The sequence below is a fragment of the Bombus bifarius genome, unplaced genomic scaffold (assembly GCF_011952205.1).
Source record: "Bombus bifarius isolate JDL3187 unplaced genomic scaffold, Bbif_JDL3187 scf7180000008062, whole genome shotgun sequence".
In the NCBI taxonomy this organism is placed as follows: domain Eukaryota; kingdom Metazoa; phylum Arthropoda; class Insecta; order Hymenoptera; family Apidae; genus Bombus; species Bombus bifarius.
The window spans coordinates 1058233-1077962 of NW_022884426.1; the positions used below are offsets into that span (position 1 = coordinate 1058233).

Consider the following 19730-nt stretch of genomic DNA (forward strand, 5'->3'; position numbering starts at 1 on the left):
AATTTTTCATCTACGTATAATAAAATTATATTTTACATTAGAAATGTATTTTAAATTTATATTGAACTATTGACATTCTTTTATATTATATTTCTTAAACTTAATTTCAAAATTAAGAACATTTTATTTTGTATTTGGATAATTTATGATGCCAAGTTATTTATTATGACATCTGAATTGTGTGAAATGAAAAATGTACATTTTAAAGGAATAATTTTATATTATATTATATTAAATTCATTTTGTTATTTAATAGATAATCGACGTAAATATTTAAAACGGCTAATCTTTAAGATAATGTTAAAGAAAAGTTAATACTTTTCTCGGTTCTTAATGACTCATTATATCATTCTAACACTCTATTTTTTACATTTAAAGTCAGTAACAAATGTTATAAGTACACGTGGAATTAAACTTGGATATGGTTAGCTAAAAAGAGGGGAGTAAACATCTATTATTTATATATATTTATAGAAATGAAGTTGTGTTAACGTTTTTCTGGGTATAGATGTGAATTGAACATTTTGAAATCATATTCATTATTATTATGTAAATAATGGTAAATTAAAAATCTACAAACATTATAATTTAAATATATTACTATAAGATTTATTTGCTACATACTACATATTCCACATTCTTTATTAGAAATTTTACATTTAAAATTATGACATTTAATAAATGACTATTTAATGACTATTTAATAAATAGTTAAATATGTATTACAATAATTAAACTAAAAAGTTAGTAAGAAAAATACATGTCTGTGGCAGCGTGATTGTAGTCACGTCACGTTAAGATTACAGGTCGTCTGCTACAGATGAGATAAAACATTCCAGATGTGTGAAATACCGTTATACTTTAGCTTGACTTAAATATGTAATAGAATAAAAAATATAACACTTGTATAAATGTAGGTGGATTTGTGTATATTTAATAGAGGAACATTTAATGGAACAACATTAATCAATAAGCAATACAATGAAAACATCAATAAAGTTTACTTTTGACAGGGTAATTTACGTTTCTGGTGGCACGTAGTCTAGTCGGTGTTATAAAAGGAGGAAACCTCGGTTAGTACCGCGGTGACGTACGATAACTATTATCAATTAGAAAACGTGATTGATAGGTATACCAGTGAATTTAATTATGAAGTGCGAAACCAGTGAAAATATGCTCGGCATATTAATATTATTTGCGATGTGTTTACCTTCTATTGTACATTCCAATTATTTTGGAACGAACAATGAAAAGAATGATCAATGCTTCTGTAAGGTACTATTCTCGTTGTTTTCCCGTTATTCAACTTTTTTCATAAAAAGTAAACATAACCTACAATCAAATCTGTCAACTTTAACATATGTGAATATATGTTATCTTATATTATCTTTAACTTAATATCTTTTTCATAACTTTAAGTTATTAAATTATGTTTATAAAAATTTAGTTGAAGGGATCAATTGATGACTGCAGTTGTAATGTGGATACAGTGGATTACTTTAATAATATGAAAATTTATCCAAGAGTTCAGAGTCTTCTAGTCAGAGATTATTTTCGCTTTTATAAAGTAAATTTAAAACAAGAATGCCCTTTCTGGGCTGATGATAGTAAATGTGCTATAAGATACTGTCATGTGCAACCTTGTCAGGAAGTAAGTATTTAATATGTTAGTTTGATTTATATGCAAAGATATTACAATATCATTTTATACAAATTGTTGAAATTTATGTATATTATATATATTTTTATACTTGTAGGAAGACATTCCAGATGGTTTAAAAGGAGATATGTTAAAGAACAGTCATTTTAATGAAAGTCCTGCGGATAAATACAAAGCTTCTACACAATATGATGATTGCTTACATAGGACTAAAGATCATAATAAAGAACTGGGCTATTTAAACACAACAATTAGGTAAAAAAGAATATTTCTAGCACATTCATAAATAGAATTATTTATAAACAAGATTTCAAATTCATTTTGATATATTTTGTTTAGTTCAGAGAACTACAAAGATTTTGAATTATGGAAACAATATGATGATGCTCAAGATAATTTTTGTGTGAAGGAGTCTAGTCCTGGAGAATATGTGGACCTTTTGTTAAATCCTGAAAGATATACAGGTTATAAAGGACAGAGTGCACATAGGATATGGCGCAGTATTTACAAGGAAAATTGTTTTAGGTAAAAATATAAGTTAATGATAAAAAATGAAATAGATATTAAAAATTGCTGCATTTTATATTTATATACGTATACTTAATTTCAGACCTGAAAATTCGCCACATAATTTTATTCAATCTTCAAAAATAAATGGTGAATAGTTTTAATTCAATAGTATACTAATAATATATTTCAAAATATACATTGATTTTATTGTGATATATTATAATTTGTAGGGATGTGTCTGGAAAAAAGGGTATTCTACCGTGTTATATCAGGGCTTCATACTAGTATTAATATTCATTTGTGTTCAAAATACTTGTTGACACCAAAAGACAATTTAGAGATAGTGCCTGGTGGCCGATGGGGCCCTAATTTGCAAGAGTTTCAAAAAAGATTTTCACCAGAGGAAACAGGAGGTGAAGGTCCAAATTGGTTAAAAAATTTATATTTTACTTATCTGCTTGAATTAAGAGCTTTGGCAAAAGCTGCACCATATTTGGAAAGAGAAGAATATTACACTGGTAACAAAGCACAAGATAAAGATACCCGTTTGGCAATGAATGATATTTTAAATGTTGTTAAGTAGGTATTAGTCTTAACTAATCAATTATATTAATTTATAACTAATGAATTGATGCTTATAGATTTAATATTAATGTGTTTTAGATCATTTCCTGATCATTTCAACGAAAGCGTTATGTTTACTGGTGGAGCTGAGGCTCAGTTATTGAAGGAACAATTTAGACAACATTTTAGGAATATATCTCGTATTATGGACTGTGTAGGGTGCGATAAGTGTAAACTTTGGGGAAAACTTCAAACGCATGGTTTGGGCACAGCATTAAAAATTCTATTCTCAGGAAAATTCGACAGATGGGAATCAACATTAAATAATTTTAATAGAAAGAAATTCTTCTTAGAAAGAAGCGAAATTGTTGCACTTATAAACGCTATTGGAAGGTAAGCAGAACAATTATGCTTTTTATATTTATTCTTATTTTTATCATCGTTATATTAAGCTTTTATATGTATATGTCATCTTTTAAGGTATTTTGCAGATTATATAAGGAGAGAAATTATTATCAGAAAATATAATTAATTATTTTGTAATTTTGCAGATTGTCAGAAAGTATCTTCGAGTTGGATAAATTTAGACAAATGATGAGATAGCAGAATACAGACTAACAATCAGATGATTAAGTTACTTTGGTAAAATACATCACACAAATCTTTATATTTATATAACCCTTGATTATTTAGATTTATACATTTAATTATATAGTAACTTTATAAAATAACTGATTTTTGTATCAGTTATAAATTATTTAAAAATTTTATATTTATACTTAAAATGTGGTATAAAATCGCAATAAAAATTATTACATTTAACGCGTAATCTTTTTTATATCTTTTATTTATAATTAGAATTAGTTTAATATTGATAAGAAAAAGAAGAACTATCATTGAATAAATATAATGTTGATTGAATTATTAAAAAAGTATCAAATTTCATATGATTGCACTTTGTTATTTTATTGCGATTTTAATGATAACTTAACTCTATCTGTGATAAATATTTCTTCTATAGAAAAGATTCTTGTACCAGTTTTGAAACTGCATATAGCATATTTAGTTTCGAAAGAACTTTCATTTATCGAATTCATAAAATGTTCAAATTTTCTTACTGATATATACACAAGTATTTCAAACTTTAAAAATTATAGCTTGTCTTTTTACATCTACTTTTATTTTAATAAAAATTGTTATCAATGTAACCATTAGTATATTATTCTATTTACAAAGATAATGTTGGTTATTAAGGTTCTACAGGCAAATAGACTGTAACGTTTGAGGTTCAATAAGATATTATAAAAGTCGTCCAAGATAAATCAATTTTGTATAATATTGTGTACATTTTTTGAAAAATGTTTTTATAACGAAGGCGACAGAAGGTTTCACATTATTTTCCGACAAATTTACATACAAAGAGAAAACACCAGTGTATTATATTTCTATATACTAATTCATAATAGTTTATAAAATATTTAATATTATTGTATATAGGCGTAAATTTAATTTATTGTCGCTAAATTATACTACTTGCGGATTATAAAATAACGAGTTAACAGCGTATTAAGTTATGGATTACAAAAATGTATTAAATGATAAACTTTTTCCATTACATTTATTTATAATGAAATAATTTATCTAAATAGGTCGTATATTATACGAAAAATTTAAAATTCTATTATGAATTCCTTACATGAAAACTATAACATGAATTTGATTATAGTGTGGAAGAATGTATATTTTATATACAGATATGAATTAGTGTGGTGTGTCTAATTTTTACGGATTTATTTATAATCTAAAGTAGCAAAATTATTATGTAACCTGCTTATTTCTAAGAAAATATAACACGTTTCATTTCAGTAGAAGATTTGATACATGCGATTATAAAAGATAACGAAGTTTCAAATATAATATGAATTACAATACCATCAATATTTTATGCATCGTAAATTATTTATATCCCCCCTCTTAACGAATATCATTCCTGCGTGTATGGTTTAACGAGTAAGGCTTTTTTCTCGATTTCTTATCGTTAGTTTTTAACCATATATACATATTTTCTAATTTTCTTTTAATAAATCATTTTCTAATCATTAGCAAGCATTTTGTAATTTCTTATTCCGTTTTATTTTAACTACAAGGCGAATCTCCGAGCGAATATTGGTACGCAGAGTACGGTGTAATATCAACGTACCGAGTCGATAATCTTCTCGGATAACAGACACCTAAGCGTCTGTTATCCGAACCCATTGAACCGCGAAAACAGTCGAGAAAGATCGTTGACCACCCTGGCGACGATCTCGAAGAACGATTCAGGTGTTTTATGATAATTCATATTCTAATATTTAAGTATATTCGATCGAGTATTCTTATTATCGTCGCATTTGTGTTGCAACCAGCAATGTTTATAGAATCTAGTATTTTCGAATAAATTTATAAAGACACGTTTCTTGTCATAACCCAATACTTACAATAATTTAACAATTAATTTAACAATTATCGGACTTGAAAGTGAAATTTTATCTATCAGCTCGCGTACTGGATAAATTTTCAAATTTGATTTACCAAGATTGCAGCCTTATTCTTAATTTTCGTCTTACTTTCAGCCATAGAATTTTTTTCACTTCAACTGTACCACGAATATACGCCTTCGGTGTATCGTGATCCTAAGAGACTCGCACAATCGCAAGCTCGAAGAATATGTTGTCGATTAATTTCTCGAGTAAGATATATAGACGCGAGTAAAATAACTTTCTTTTTTCGAGACACCAAGAACATTACCGTCTATCCTGTCATTTTATTCTTTATCGCATTTCCGGGCCGTATTATGTCTATGGTATTCGTATGCCATGTAAACAAATACTCCATATCACGAATTGTCATCAGGCACCTCGGTCAGCCGTCTTGTGGGAGGCAGATACGTGTGCAGGGCTCAGTCGATGGATCGTACGTCAAAACGACCGCTTCAAAATATTTCCTTTTGATTAGCGCTACACGATCCTTCTAGGATCGCCTCGGGGCTGCGATGGATCTCGAGCACGAAAATGTCATATCCGTAAAAACGAAATCGTGTGTCGTGCTATCGGTAAGCAGAGTATAAGACCTTTGAGATGCGAAATTTAAAGTATTATGCTCCGTTTATCGTTGGTGCGCCACGAAACGAGCATCGCTTGGACCTCGACATGGTAATTTTTTCACAACAGTTTCCGCGCGCTGACTTCCTCGATTCCCATATTCTAGCATAATATTGTCGGGCTGTGAAGTGGCATTATGCTAGGAATATGTGGTATCGTAAGTTCATCGTAATCTTCCATTTAAAAGAAATTAAGATAAATCACTGTTCGTTCTTGAAGACTTTATAGCTTAAAAATTAATCGGTAGTTGGATGTTCTTCAACACCGAGGAATCGTAGTGTTCTTAACGTGTATAGCTAATCAGTCGATTTGTTTCTATTTATCTTCGCTCGATGCAATTCGAAGAGCAGCGGTTATTTATATACCGCGATTTACGAATACAAAATGACGGGGTTATCGTTCGAGTCATGCAATTTTTATTTTTTTTAAACATCTTTGACGAATGCTGCTACGAGAAGCATTAGTAGTTACGTTTGGAGGTTTGTCGTGAAATTATATATCGGATTTGCGTTTGAAATGCGCGTGGCAGTGGTGGGCGCCGGTGTGATCGGCATGACAAGTGCGTTCGCGGTGAAAAGCAGTTTTCCACAATTCGAGGTGCAAATATTTTCGGATAAATTTTCACCAGCTACCACCGGCGACGGAAGTGCCGGTATATGGAGTCCTTATCTTCTCGGAAACACTCCTTCTGACAAAATATCGTGAGTATTTAGTATTTTGAGCTACTGACAGCTGTCTCTAGCTGGAAAAGTGAACTATGTACGTAACTCGAATGCACTATGTTAAAATTCATTATGACGAAATCAAAGAGAAAGGATCGATGAAGTTTGATCCTCGGTGAAACAGCGAAGGTTGACTTATGCAAACATTTTACGCTTATTACTCTCCGAGTTACGTTTTATTTTTATTTTTTAATTCAGTTATCACGTAGAGGCAAGCAGCCTTTTTTAATTGACCGTGTTCACTTAATCGCTATAAAATAAAGCGTTCAACGATCGTGACAGCAATGATCCAGCCTCCGCTGACGAGGGTTAAGCGTAATTTATATTCGTTTTACAACTGCACTATACGCTAACAGACAATGGAGTGAAATCACGTATCGATGGTTGGAAAACTTTTGGAAAGCGGGCTTGGCTTCTGAAATAGGACTCTCCTTGATACCGATGTACCGTGTTACCAGTAATCCCGATGGTTTCCTCGATTTAGCCTGGACGAAAGTGGTGTACGGTGCGTACGAACTGAATCCCAGTGAATTGGAGAAACTAAACGCAGAGTGGAATGCCAATTATAAGTACGGTATTAATGGAATTCACTTGCAATCTTTCATGTCATCGTAATTAATTCGTGTGACGAATTATAGACACGGATGGATGTTCCTGACGTATACGTGCGAGCCAGTTAAATTGTTGCCTTGGTTAATGAAACGATTCCTCCAAATAGGCGGAAAACTACGAAACAGGAAAATTCACACGTTCAACGAACTAACCGACGATGGATACGATTTAATAATAAACTGTAGCGGCCTCGGTGCACATAAACTCGTGGGTGATAACGCCGTGAAGTCTATCAGAGGTCAAGTTGCTAGGGTTGGTAGTTTTGGAGATTGATATACCACAGTATGAGATTTCCTTACGCATTGTATCGTTTAAGGTGACGGCATCCTGGGTAATGCACGGGTTATTGGTAGACGACGACGATGGGAATTACATAATACCGAAGTAACGAATTAAATCGAAGATATATTTCTAAGCGTTAATCGTACGACGATTTTGTATTTATTTATTTATAATGTCGACATTCTTTTTTCGAAAGCATCGACAGTGTAGTGTTGGGTGGTACGCACCAGGAGAACGATTTCGACCGCACACCACGAAAAGAAGACTCAGAATTCATTTATAACGGATGTGTGCGCATTTTACCTGCTCTGAAAGTATAGCTTTCTTAAAATTTTTAACTAAATCGAACACGTAATGGAACGTAATTAATTATTAATCGTCCTTCTTCGAAGGGATCTGAAATAGCGAAGGAGTGGGTTGGCCTGAGACCTGGAAGGTACCAAGTTCGTATTGAAGCTGAAGTTTGCAGGTCTTCTCAAGGCAGACAAGTTACGGTATCGAAAACAAAGCTGGATGAACGTGAAACGTATAAATTTTTCGATCAATTGAAACCGATGTGAACCTTTGCAGGTAATACACAATTACGGACACGGAGGGAGTGGCGTGACGTTGTGCTGGGGCTGTGCTTTGAACGTTGTGAACATCGTAGAGAATACGACGAGTTTGAAATCGAATCTGTAAAGTTTTAGATAAGCGAAAGATAATAAAAGATCTTTTTCCAAAGAATATGCTACGTTTGTTACGTTAGGCAAGCCTGCGCGTGCTCGTGATAATCCTACGGCTGACAACGCTGTTTCATACATACGTAGCAAGTTTTCGTGATCCCTTTTGCGTTTGCACGAACTTTGTAAAGCAACGTTGCGCCGTAATTAAAGTAACGAAAAGTTTCTCGAGCAAAGGTTTAACACGAGCTGCACCGCAGTAACCGTCGATTAACCCGCATTGTCGCATGCATTTTGCTTGAAAAGTCTTGCACCGTTTAAATTGAAATTAGGATACGAGGCTGCCTTCTTGCCTCGAGAAATGGAAAAACAATTGAGGCGAGGTGCGATGCGTGAAACGAGACGATCTATTTTGGAAAGGGCATTTCTGTAAATAGCATCGAATTTTGGTTTCTTGTACGTCAATAAATTGATCACAGTCGAATACCTTTTTCACCGAGGATATTATTAGTTTCTCGTTTGTCTAGGTGATCGGTCCCGCGTACGGAATAAAATTGACGGATCGAAGTATAATGCAGGTCTGGCTCGACATATGATCAAATTAAAGCCATGCGACGACAGTTCGTTTAGAATAATGCGATACGCCGGTCATGAACCTCATCGAACGCAGCAACAAACGTCCTTTGATGGTGGAGCGCGAGATCGAAGCCGGCGATACGAAGAAGAGTTACCCGATAAACAACGAGATCACCAGTGAATCTGATTCCAGTGCCGAAGTGCGATCATGTAAAACAGTGTATAGAAACCGGTGCAAGAAACTCGTGGTATCTGATACTTCGTTTAACGTTCTTCCATCTACCGATTCGACTAAAAATGATCGGGAACCGATTGCTTCTAAATGTTTCGCTGATAAAAAGGACGACAAAGGTATTTGTTCCTAAGCTTGCGCGTCGTGTAGACAGTTCCATTTATGCACACGATATTGCAGCAGATTTGTCGTTCGTGGAGACCGACGTGGAGTCGCGAAAGGAAGGAACTTCGATCAAGGCGAAGAAAAAGAAAAAACGGAGGTATAGTAGTTTGTTATCAAAGAAATCGAAAATATCATTCTTCGCTTTCCTCTTTGTTTTCTCGTATTTGTTAGATGTTTACGATTACAGATACTTGACAATATGCACGAGTAATTGCAAATACGACGCGGTGAGACGAGTGGCGGCTCGTTTCGGGATGAAAGAAGTTACCGAGGATAGCAGCTGGAACCTTTACTGGACAGACTTGAGCGTGAGCGTGGAACGAGCGAAAGATATGAAAAGATATCAGAAGGTCAATCATTTTCCAGGAATGACAGAAATCTGTAGAAAAGATTTGCTTGCTCGTAACTTGAATCGTATGCTGAGGCTTTTTCCAAAGGACTACAATTTCTTCCCCAAGACATGGTGTTTTCCCGCAGAGTAAGAACGTTCTGTCCTTTATCGAAGTAATTGATAGTATCATTAGAAGATTTACGTTATCTGTCGATCAAAACGTCTAGCCACGGAGAGGCAATAGCCTATGCTAAATTGAGACGCTCCAAAACTTTCATCATCAAGCCTGACACAGGCTGTCAAGGGCGCGGCATTTATTTGACAAAAAACTTAAAAGATGTTAAACCCAGCGAGCGAATGATCTGCCAGGTTTACGTGGCTAGGGTATGCATTTTCAACTTTAATCGTTCGTTTCTACTCTTCTTTTGGTGAAGATCATTCGTGTCTGTAGCCCTTCCTGGTGGACGGCTACAAATTCGATCTTCGTATCTACGCGTTGCTCACCTCGTGCGATCCCCTTAGGATTTACGTCTACAACGACGGTCTTGCGAGGTATATAGTCACCATTTTGCCTTTAATTAATCCTTTGACCTTTGCGACGTACGAAACTCGAGCTGTGCTGACGGTCGAGAGCAGACGTACGATCGTAAAGAGTGCAATGATTAAATTCGAGTTATTTATTCTGTACGTGCCGCGTTTCAGGTTCGCCACGAGCAGATACAAGGAACCAACCGGTCACAATACGTCCAACGTGTTTATGCACCTAACGAATTACGCTGTCAATAAGCACAGCCGAATGTATGTAATCGACGATGAAATTGGTAGCAAAAGGTTGGTGGTATGTTCTTGTAAGCGTCGTTTCGTTCGACCCCCTTCAGAATGACGAGAATCTTTCGTATGCAGGAAAATATCCACTCTGAACAAGTGGTTTAAGATGAAGGACGTCGACGTGGATGAACTATGGCGTAAGATCGATGAGATTATTATAAAAACGATTTTGGCAGCACATCCTGTTCTGAAGCACAGTTATCACACGTGTTTTCCAACGCACGATAAGACCTACGCTTGTTTCGAGCTACTGGGCTTTGACGTGTTACTCGATTGGAAGTTGAAACCATATCTTTTGGAGGTAACGATCGAGGTCTCAATTTTAATAACGTACCAAAAGTTACACACATAGGCGCGTATGCACACACACACCTTTTGTGCTCATGGGAAAAAATATACTTCAGGTAAATCACTCGCCGAGTTTTCATACGGACGCACAAATCGATAAGGATGTGAAGGAAGGTCTGCTGATGAGTACGTTCGAAATGTTAAATTTACAGCAATGCGACAAGAAGAAAATTATTGAAGAAGATAGAAAGCGAGTTAGGGATAGATTGCTTCAGGGAATAAACACAAAGGACGGCAGGTAAATTAATGGAAATGTTCTCGTACCATAACTTGTTCCCGGGTAAAGGGATAATTCGGATCGTGAATTCGGTACAGTACGAATGATTCGACGGTCGGCACAACGAAGCTTGACAAACCGGAGGAAGACCTGCAGAAGCAATTTAAATGGGAGGACGAGCATATGGGCAATTTCCGCAGAATCTATCCATGTTGCGACAGTGAAAGGTACGAGCCATTCTTTAAACAAAGCAGCATTTCCGTGTATCAAGATACCGCGGCATCCAGAGCTCGGGAAGAAGCGTCAAGGATTCAAAAGGAGGAAAACGAGGTGTTTCATCAGTTTACGTAAAAGTATATTTAACGAACAGCTCGATTCGAAAAGCGCTCATAAAAGCGAATTTTATTGATAGATGAAGATAAAGGAACAAGAAAGCAAGAAGATTTCTGGCAAATGGAGCGATTCGAAATTGCATTCAGAGAGTCCAAACGTAACGCAAAAGTCAACAACGACGCACGATCAGGATAGGAACAAGTGTGCGAATGTATCGAGAAGGAATTCTTCCCATTCGAATGTCGGTTTTTCAAAATAACTAAGTGTCGTAAAGCATTGAATTTTAACGAAATAATTTTCCAAACGTATGTATAGACAAAGAAGCAGGCAATTTCGGCTACTAATACTTCGCACTCGTTCGAGCCAGAGATCATTTGCGAATCTGAGGAAAGAGAACGCGTTACGGCATTGGCTCAACGAGATTTCCTGATCAAGAGTTACGGAATGTTGGAGCAAATCTATATGGCAATGAAAAAGAACGGTACGTTGCGAGCTATCGACGAGAAGAAGTACGGATTGTACGGAAAACTCGGGTATGCGGATAGTACGAGCAAGAGCGCGTCTATTTGTAGGCACAAGTGTCATCTTCATCAGCATTCTGGAATGGAAACTAGATACGAACCGTGGACGAGTCAGTCGCCACAATTTTGCCTGAAAGCAAGTAAAGTAGATAATGTTCCATGAAATTAATTAGTTATTATTTGTAAGTTTATATAAATATGTTTTGTTTGTTTCCCATAGGGTAAAGTGCCGGATAATAATTTTCTATTTACGGGTTTAAAAGATAAGAAATTATTATGTGCGAGGTGAGGTATACGTTTGAGTGTCATGAGTACAAAGTACAAAAGCAGTTTCTTCGAATTACAGATTTCAAAGTAATTTGTAACGAGGTGCCGGTTTATATTCGACCGAGGATACCGGAGAAATTTTGGATGGATAATCTAAATTCGAACGATCAAAGCTGTCGAATAACGAAGGCCCACGTGGCCCGTACCTTATCGAATATCGTGCGCCTTCATACACTTGAAAAACGTGGAGAGTTCAACTCGTCGAAATTTTAACAAGTGTACGTCGCGATTCATGAATTCAAAAACACAATGAGATTAGATATAAATTTGAAAACGTTTGTATTTTACAATTACTTTTTTTAAGCAATCTCTAACGAGTGATTTGTTAATATCAAACTGTATACTTCATGTTAAAGGAAAAAGATTCCCCATATTTAAAAGTAATAAGTCCAAAGACTAATACGTTAAACTATGAAAATAAATTGTTAATTTGAATCACTTCAAAAAGAGGGATTATTGTAAACTTTAACTATGTTTCGATTAACGGATGGCATTTCGCAAGATATATACAAGAATAATTTAAAAATCAACATATATGGATTTGTTATTTAAAGTGACATATAAATATGTACACACACACGCGCGCGCACAAACACACACACACACACACACAATGATTGAACATATACACGCTTCGGTAATCGAAATTTTCATCGCACATCTTGATTGTGTATCCTAATAATGACATACGTATATACATGTAACGTGCCTGCAATATGTATAATAATGTTTATCGTTGATGCGATATACATACACGCTATACACACATGTATCTGTGATGTATGCATATATGTATGTAAGCATTCACATGATAAAAAATAATCTATGAACAATTTTGGCGTGTATACCTTTCGATCATAATAACACGTAGACATTTCTTTTTCTATTAATGTGAGACATTGTTGTCAATTTGTATGCCCTGCATTGTTTCTTTTTTTAATTTCTTCCGTTTTCAATAGTTTTTTTTTTATCAATGGAACCACAGCTTTCAATTAAAAATCAACGATCGATTCGTCGCGACACGTTTCTTGAACGCTTATTCAAAATACAGGAGCGTTAAGATTAATAATGAATGAAAATTCAATTACCAATGTTAGATATTGATCTTGTACAAAGTAATAATACAATAATCATAATAATAGTACTTAATTGATAATAGTCCAGAATAACAATAATGATAATAATAATGTGCTGCATTCAAATCGCGTGTTCAAACGCTCAGGTTTTCCTTAAAACTCAAATAATAATCGAGTCCTTAATTTAGATGTAAAGTGATTGTCTAGGGAAGGAATAGGAACCATTACCTTCCCCTATCGTCATTACATGTGTCTCGGCAAAAATAAAAAATGACCCGATAAACGCATATAACGCATTCTTGGCTCGATTTAACACGATACAGAAGATATTTACAAATCTGATACAATAAATTGATAAGTATTATAGTCATTATACGCGCGAATTTAATGTCGCTTTGATACTATCGCTTACCTTCGAAAGAGTGTAAATGACCTATATACATAAATGAATACATACAAATTCGATAAAATTTTACAAATGTTTAAAGAACAACGAAAGAGTCGAATATTTGGATATTTATGTAATATCGTATTACATAAGCGGTGCCTATTTTCGTGAAATCGTTGATCTATAAATCGTCACGCTCTGAGTGTTACGAGAACGTCTCGGTTTTGATGGTAAGATAAAAGGCTGAAAAACAACGAGGTGACAGAATTTGAAGGTAGTATAATGAGACAAACATTCAGACACATAAGAAATGCATTTGCTTTGAACAAATTGTACAGGGATTAAGCTACTGTTAAACATAAGTTAAAGAACTTATTCTTCCCATTTAGACATAAGGTTTCGTTCTTAGGCGTGCGTCATGTTCAGTGATCGCATAACGGTTTCGTTCGCAAACGATACAACTTACGTAAATTACCTCTGAAAAATAGAGCAGCTACTAGTAGTTACTTAAATTACGATTCATTCGTTTGTACTAGAAAACCATTATCTTTGATCCTTCAAATACCTAGCATCGTTCTCGATTGCATGCCCCCTCCCCCTCTCAACCGTCACGTCAAGTAATATTTCTCTTCTCGTTATATGCTTAATCCCCTGCATTCCCATATATAATTTTTCGTAATAGAGAAAAAAAAGCAACGTTAACGCGCGAGATCTTCAGCGTGCCCCCCTCCCCCTCGCTCCTCGTTCCGTCATAACATGACAAAATATAGGATGAAGATATGTGAAGATGGTATTCTATTCGTTGTAATACTAATATGAGCATTATGTAGTTATAGGATCCTGTGTACATTACTCATGTATAATATTTGTTAAAAAGGATTACAATAAAACAAGCTTAAAGCGTGAATTATACGGAGAGAAACTCGAGAGTTGAAGTTTAGAAGAATAACTAGTTAACTCTGCCGTGTATTAGAGATACTAGTTAATCTGAGATATTCTAGAAATCTTCAAAGTCAGTCCTCCGTATAACGCAGGCATCAAGTAGTAAAATGATAACTGGCTATATTTATATATATATATATATATATTTATATATATATATATTTATATAAATAAAACTATACAATCCGTGGACTTGTTAATTTTACATTAGTTGCCGACGGAATTCAGTTATTCCTTTCCTTTTGCATTACATTAATCATTCACGTCGATAATATATTCAGTTCTTTTTCAATATACTATTATATTAGTACTGACACCAAATGTCTGTGGCAGATATAACAATAAACCTTAACTTGACGAAGAAGAGCGTGAATGTAATATATGTATGCGTGTTCATATGTGTGCACAAATTTATTACTGCAACTAAATACGAGACTTCATTCGATATATATACGAAGTGTCTTGAGTTTAATTCATATTTGTACGAATTTTCTCTTAAGTTACGGCAATTATTGCATCAAGAAAAGACGGATTTGCAGAAAACATAAATGCATCACATATTTTTGACATCATGCTTATCATTATAATTCAATAGTATTGATGTTTCCACATTTTATTCCGTAAGGTTCGTTTACACGGTAATCATTCCTGCATTCCCTGAACACCAAAGTTTCTTATGAATCTGAGTCTTTATGTTTCTGCTTAAATGAACATACGTGGTTTGTTCATCGTATGATCTTATATATAATACAGAAAGACCCTGCAAATTATCCATCAAACGAATTCGTGCTGTTTCTTTGTCAAGGTATATGAAGAATCATACAGGTAAAAAATTTATCATTGATAAGTGCTAAATTAAACCCCAGCATAAACCATGGCAAGAAACAATACATGATCTTTGATGGAAAAAAAGAAGTTCGACTTTTCAAGCCTCCTTTCTCATCACGTAAACCGTTGATTGATCTTTGTAAACAGATAGAAATATTCTTTATACATGCTGTGTTAAAACTTCTCATTAGTGTTGGTTCTATTTACATTTTGAATATATTCTAAACTATAACACTAAAGTAGCTCGAAAATATATAACTGACCATGGTTTATACCAAAATATTTGAAATATAAAAATACAAGAACCGCAGCACTTTTATTTGTAACATTTGGGAGCAAAAAACGGCGTTTGAGAATAATATATGCTTGAAAGTATTAGCAATACTTATTCTTTACATAGCACACCATTGTCAAACGCATTTTTTAGAAACCTAAAATAATTCGGTAATATTTCAATTGTACGAACGGGTTTATAGAAATTTTTTGTTGTTCTGGTACTTGAAGATAGTCATGAACATTTGTAATCGCGTTATGAGAACAATTTACATCGCTTAAAATTCATATTACTCTGTTCTTAAATAGTTGCTAGATGTGCATTTGCAATATCTATTTTTTTTTTAAATACCACTTTAATCCTTAATCAACGTAACGAGCCTGATGATAAATGACAATGACATAACTAGAAATAATTGATGAAGTAATACACGTTGTTAATTATTTTTGAATATCAATTATAATTTAGCAGGAACGTTCACCCAAAGCTAAATAAAGTAAACAGAATATATGTATTTGTTTCATTTGCTACTAATATGCAGTTCCAGCAATTTTCGCTGTTTATCACATATACATACATATACGTACATATACGTACATATCTTTCTATTTCATGTATATAGGGTTGCGTATCACGCAAATGGGTGGTGCTATATACATTTTATGATTAGAGATAGAGAAAATATTTTACAAGACAAAATTAGATGGTGTTATGCATAATCATTGAGGCACAAAATACGTAAAAGTACTGTAGCAATATAGAACAGATAGCAATATTTAATTTTGTTCTCTGATAAATTGTTCTATCTCTACTTATTTTAAAGAAATGGTTTCGTTTAGTTGCATGATGCATCTTGTATAATTATTCTTTAATTTTGTATCAAATGCAATTAAAAATAACAGATCAAACGAAGTTTACAGGTGACTGTACAGTTTTTAATACCTATAAATCTTTTTAAAATTTTTATGCTTTCTGGACTCCGATTTCATTTATACTTCACAGTGTTGATTGAAAACGGGTCAGGAATATCAAAAGTTAAAAGATAAATTACTTTGTAAACAGACTTGTAAACAGACTTAAAAATTAATATAACTTTTGAACATATGTCGTTTTTGCTATCTCATTCACCAATACGACTCATAGCAATACCCTAATATTTCAACAAGTTAAAGCTAAGATATTAACAAACAGCGCATGTTTATATTATATGCACGATTTTGCTCGTGCATTAGTGTATGTCGTATGTGTTTATGTGTGTGCAATTACACGCGCACGTGTGCGTGTACAAGGTGTAAACGCTAACAAAGAGTCACTCGTGTGTCGCATATACGACGAGTCAAGAAGTGTTATGGTTTAAATTTAACCAAAGGTATATTTTTCGATTGCAAACACTTATCACACACCCATTCGGCATAAACTTCTGCCGTTAATAATTGATAGGCAGTTTCCGATAATCCTGTGCATCCCCTAAAACAAATTCTTACATGTTAAGTATATGTTTTTTTATATGATAATGTATAAAGAAAGAATATAATTTTTTACGTACCTGTGAAACCAAAAATTACAACCGGACTCACAAAGGATCGCTTGATCGTTATCATGCACTTCTTTGTGACATACTCCACAAGGATAAATAGGTGGAGCATTAGGATTTTGTGGGTTAAACACCATTGGCTGATCTGGAGGATATATCTGTAATATTAGAATGATATACATTTAGATGCCATCGTAAATTTATGACGCAATTGTACGATGATATTGATAAATTAATCTACCTTTCCTGCAGAAACTGGCATTGGTTTCGGTCCCATCCCCGGTGGACCTTGAAAACCATGAGGTGGCATGGAACCTCCCATGTTAATAGGATGGCCCATTGGTGGACCTCCGCCTAAATTATTAGACATTGTACCCATTGGACCAGCTATGTGACTCATTTGATTATGATGATTAATACTCATATTAGACATGTTATTCATTGGTGGCCCACCCATATTCATATTATTTATTTGATTTGGGCCACTCATATTCATATTATTGGATACCATTGAACTCATGGTAGTCATGGGTCCATTCATGGGCCTTCCTAAGTTATTAAGATTATTTCCCATATGATTTGGATGTGGTTGAGATCCGTTGTGTCCAAGTGGACTGTTTACACTGTTCATAGATGGTCCGTTCAGTGGGCTATTGGGTGGTATATGGCTATTAATATTGTTCATATTCATTGGTCCATTAGGCATATGATTTGATCCCCCCATTGTATTCATAGGAGATCCCAGCGGACCACCCATAGGACTTCCCATACTGTGTCCCATGTTATTCATTGGACTACCCATTGGGCCACTGTTCATATTATTCATTGGACTACCCATAGGTGGGCCGCTAAGTTGAGAATTACCCATGTGACTCATATTCATATGATTGTTCATGGTATTCATCGGACCAGGTGGCATGCTGGGGCCCATATTATTCATTGGACTCATACCACCTATTGGTGCATGATTCATAGGAGACATTGCTCCCATGTGATTCATGTGATTTGTCATGGGCGAATTTCCCATTGGACTCATACTACCCATATTGTGAGGCATCATAGGACTCATTCCACCTATAGAAGTTAAAGGGCTCATGCCTCTCATAGGTGGTCCACTTATATGATGTGGGTGATGGGGATGCATATGAGGCGGTCCACCATGCATCATTGGTGTTTGCGTGGTTTGCGGTGGTGTATCGTCAAAAGGGTTACTTGCTACTATCGTGTCTCCATAGCCAGTTAAAGGTGGAGGTAGTAAATCCTGAAAATATTTTTAGGGTATAATAAAATGATGAACTATAACGATTATTAATGGTATGCTGATCAATTATAGCGTAAAGAGTTACCTGTACTATTGGAGGTTGTTGCGGAGATGGTTGAGCAACATTTGCATTTGTACGTCGTTTCTTTTTTGGATTGGCACCAGACGGTGGCGGTGGTGGAGGATGAGGGTGAGCAGAAGATTCAGGATGTGGGCCACTAGGACCCATATTCACACCCATACCCATACCCCCCAAAGGCATCCTTGCAAAGGGTGGCATGCCTGCAATATTGTGGCTCATCTCCCTCGTTGGCTTGCCTTATTTTAACATGCCTTATCAGCACCACAATAGATTTTGATGATAAGTCTTTATTACTGCTCCACTAGTATTTTTAATTAAAGAAATACTATGTTTTATTTTATGTTTTACAATTAAAACAAGTAAACTTAGAATATATATTGTTTATGTCAAGAACACTTAGCTTCTCAATTCATGAAAGATCAAAATTTGTACAATTGTTAATTGAGATAAATTATAAAGTAAATTATAAAATAAATACTTATATGTGACATTATTTGAATATGATATAAATCTGACTGAAATTTCAGCATCTACATCCATTATATTGTAATTTAATTCAGTGGGTAATTTTATGAAATTTAATGGTTCTTGTAATTTAATGGGTATAGTATGCACACATTTCTTGAAGATATATTTATAATCTTACATTCTTAAGTGTATACATTCAGGTAAATACATGTATAATCGCAAGTTGCTATACTTTGTATATTGGTATAAATACAGAATATTTCAATATGTTTTGTTTAAATAACCATCATTCGAATAAAAATAATACACGACATTGAACGACAACACGTTTAAAGCGATAAAAGTAATGTAAAAAAAGTAGACAATCTTTTAAAAAGAAAACAAAATAAAATCCGCCGATGCCAGTTTCTCAGGCCAACCTAACCTACACATTTTTCTAAATCATTTAGTACGTTTAGCAATACATAAGAGATGTGCGGTCGATAATAAACGGCAGTTGTAAAGAATAAAAATAATTCGCATATTTACCAACGCATTATATTCGGCAAGATATCGTTGTATACATGGCTTTCCCGTTTTTTCGGCAGAGACTAACACCATTGAATTATGTCGTGCGCCTAGCTAGCTTCAACGGCTGAATCCGCGCAGTTACTCGTTTTTAATGGTTCCTCTTCACCAGTCACATATTTTACGCTAGCACGAATATGTTTCACATTCACGAACATGCAGAAGGAGTACGGTAAACACTGGCGAGATGTCAGAAGTATATGGAGCAAGGAAGCGCACGCCAATGTTTCAGGTCGCCATTGTCGCGTTACGCGTGTCCCTGTGGTTGTATTGTTCGCGT

General features: G+C 34.5%; 3 protein-coding genes across 9 annotated transcripts; 2 read left to right on the forward strand and 1 right to left on the reverse strand.

Moving 5' to 3' along the window:
• The first annotated feature begins 402 nt into the window (after window positions 1–402).
• On the forward strand, window positions 403–3344 carry LOC117208314 (ero1-like protein). 5 transcript variants are annotated; one of them, XM_033449378.1, is made up of 9 exons: window positions 403–510; window positions 1014–1275; window positions 1448–1651; window positions 1758–1915; window positions 2000–2185; window positions 2271–2317; window positions 2401–2749; window positions 2834–3127; window positions 3286–3344. In XM_033449378.1, the coding sequence occupies exons 2-9, from the start codon at window positions 1150–1152 to the stop codon at window positions 3335–3337; spliced, it is 1416 nt and encodes a 471-aa protein (XP_033305269.1). In that variant the 5' UTR covers window positions 403–510; window positions 1014–1149; the 3' UTR covers window positions 3338–3344. The 5 variants fall into 5 exon arrangements, with proteins under 5 accessions (XP_033305269.1, XP_033305271.1, XP_033305267.1 ...); XM_033449380.1 differs by having other exon boundaries at window positions 404–510; window positions 1014–1073; XM_033449376.1 differs by lacking the exon at window positions 403–510 and adding an exon at window positions 732–913.
• A 2942-nt stretch (window positions 3345–6286) lies between these two features.
• On the forward strand, window positions 6287–13005 carry LOC117208386 (tubulin polyglutamylase TTLL13). Its single transcript, XM_033449560.1, has 18 exons — window positions 6287–6575; window positions 6953–7165; window positions 7235–7460; window positions 7525–7592; window positions 7687–7804; window positions 7883–7984; window positions 8061–8168; window positions 8794–9079; window positions 9141–9222; window positions 9313–9603; window positions 9684–9840; window positions 9908–10008; window positions 10159–10287; window positions 10360–10585; window positions 10689–10870; window positions 10948–11179; window positions 11262–11423; window positions 11498–13005. Exons 1-18 carry the CDS (start codon window positions 6391–6393, stop codon window positions 11864–11866), a joined length of 3237 nt encoding a protein of 1078 aa, XP_033305451.1. The 5' UTR covers window positions 6287–6390; the 3' UTR covers window positions 11867–13005.
• Window positions 13006–13788: 783 nt separating this feature from the next.
• Window positions 13789–19730, reverse strand: LOC117208312 (protein pygopus). Of its 3 annotated transcripts, none has more exons than XM_033449374.1 (5): window positions 19412–19730; window positions 18419–18651; window positions 17314–18333; window positions 17085–17230; window positions 13789–17005 (listed from the first exon to the last, which is right to left on the reverse strand). In XM_033449374.1, the coding sequence occupies exons 2-5, from the start codon at window positions 18632–18634 to the stop codon at window positions 16885–16887; spliced, it is 1503 nt and encodes a 500-aa protein (XP_033305265.1). In that variant the 5' UTR covers window positions 18635–18651; window positions 19412–19730; the 3' UTR covers window positions 13789–16884. The 3 variants fall into 3 exon arrangements, with proteins under 3 accessions (XP_033305265.1, XP_033305264.1, XP_033305263.1); XM_033449373.1 differs by having other exon boundaries at window positions 18419–18666; XM_033449372.1 differs by having other exon boundaries at window positions 18419–18716.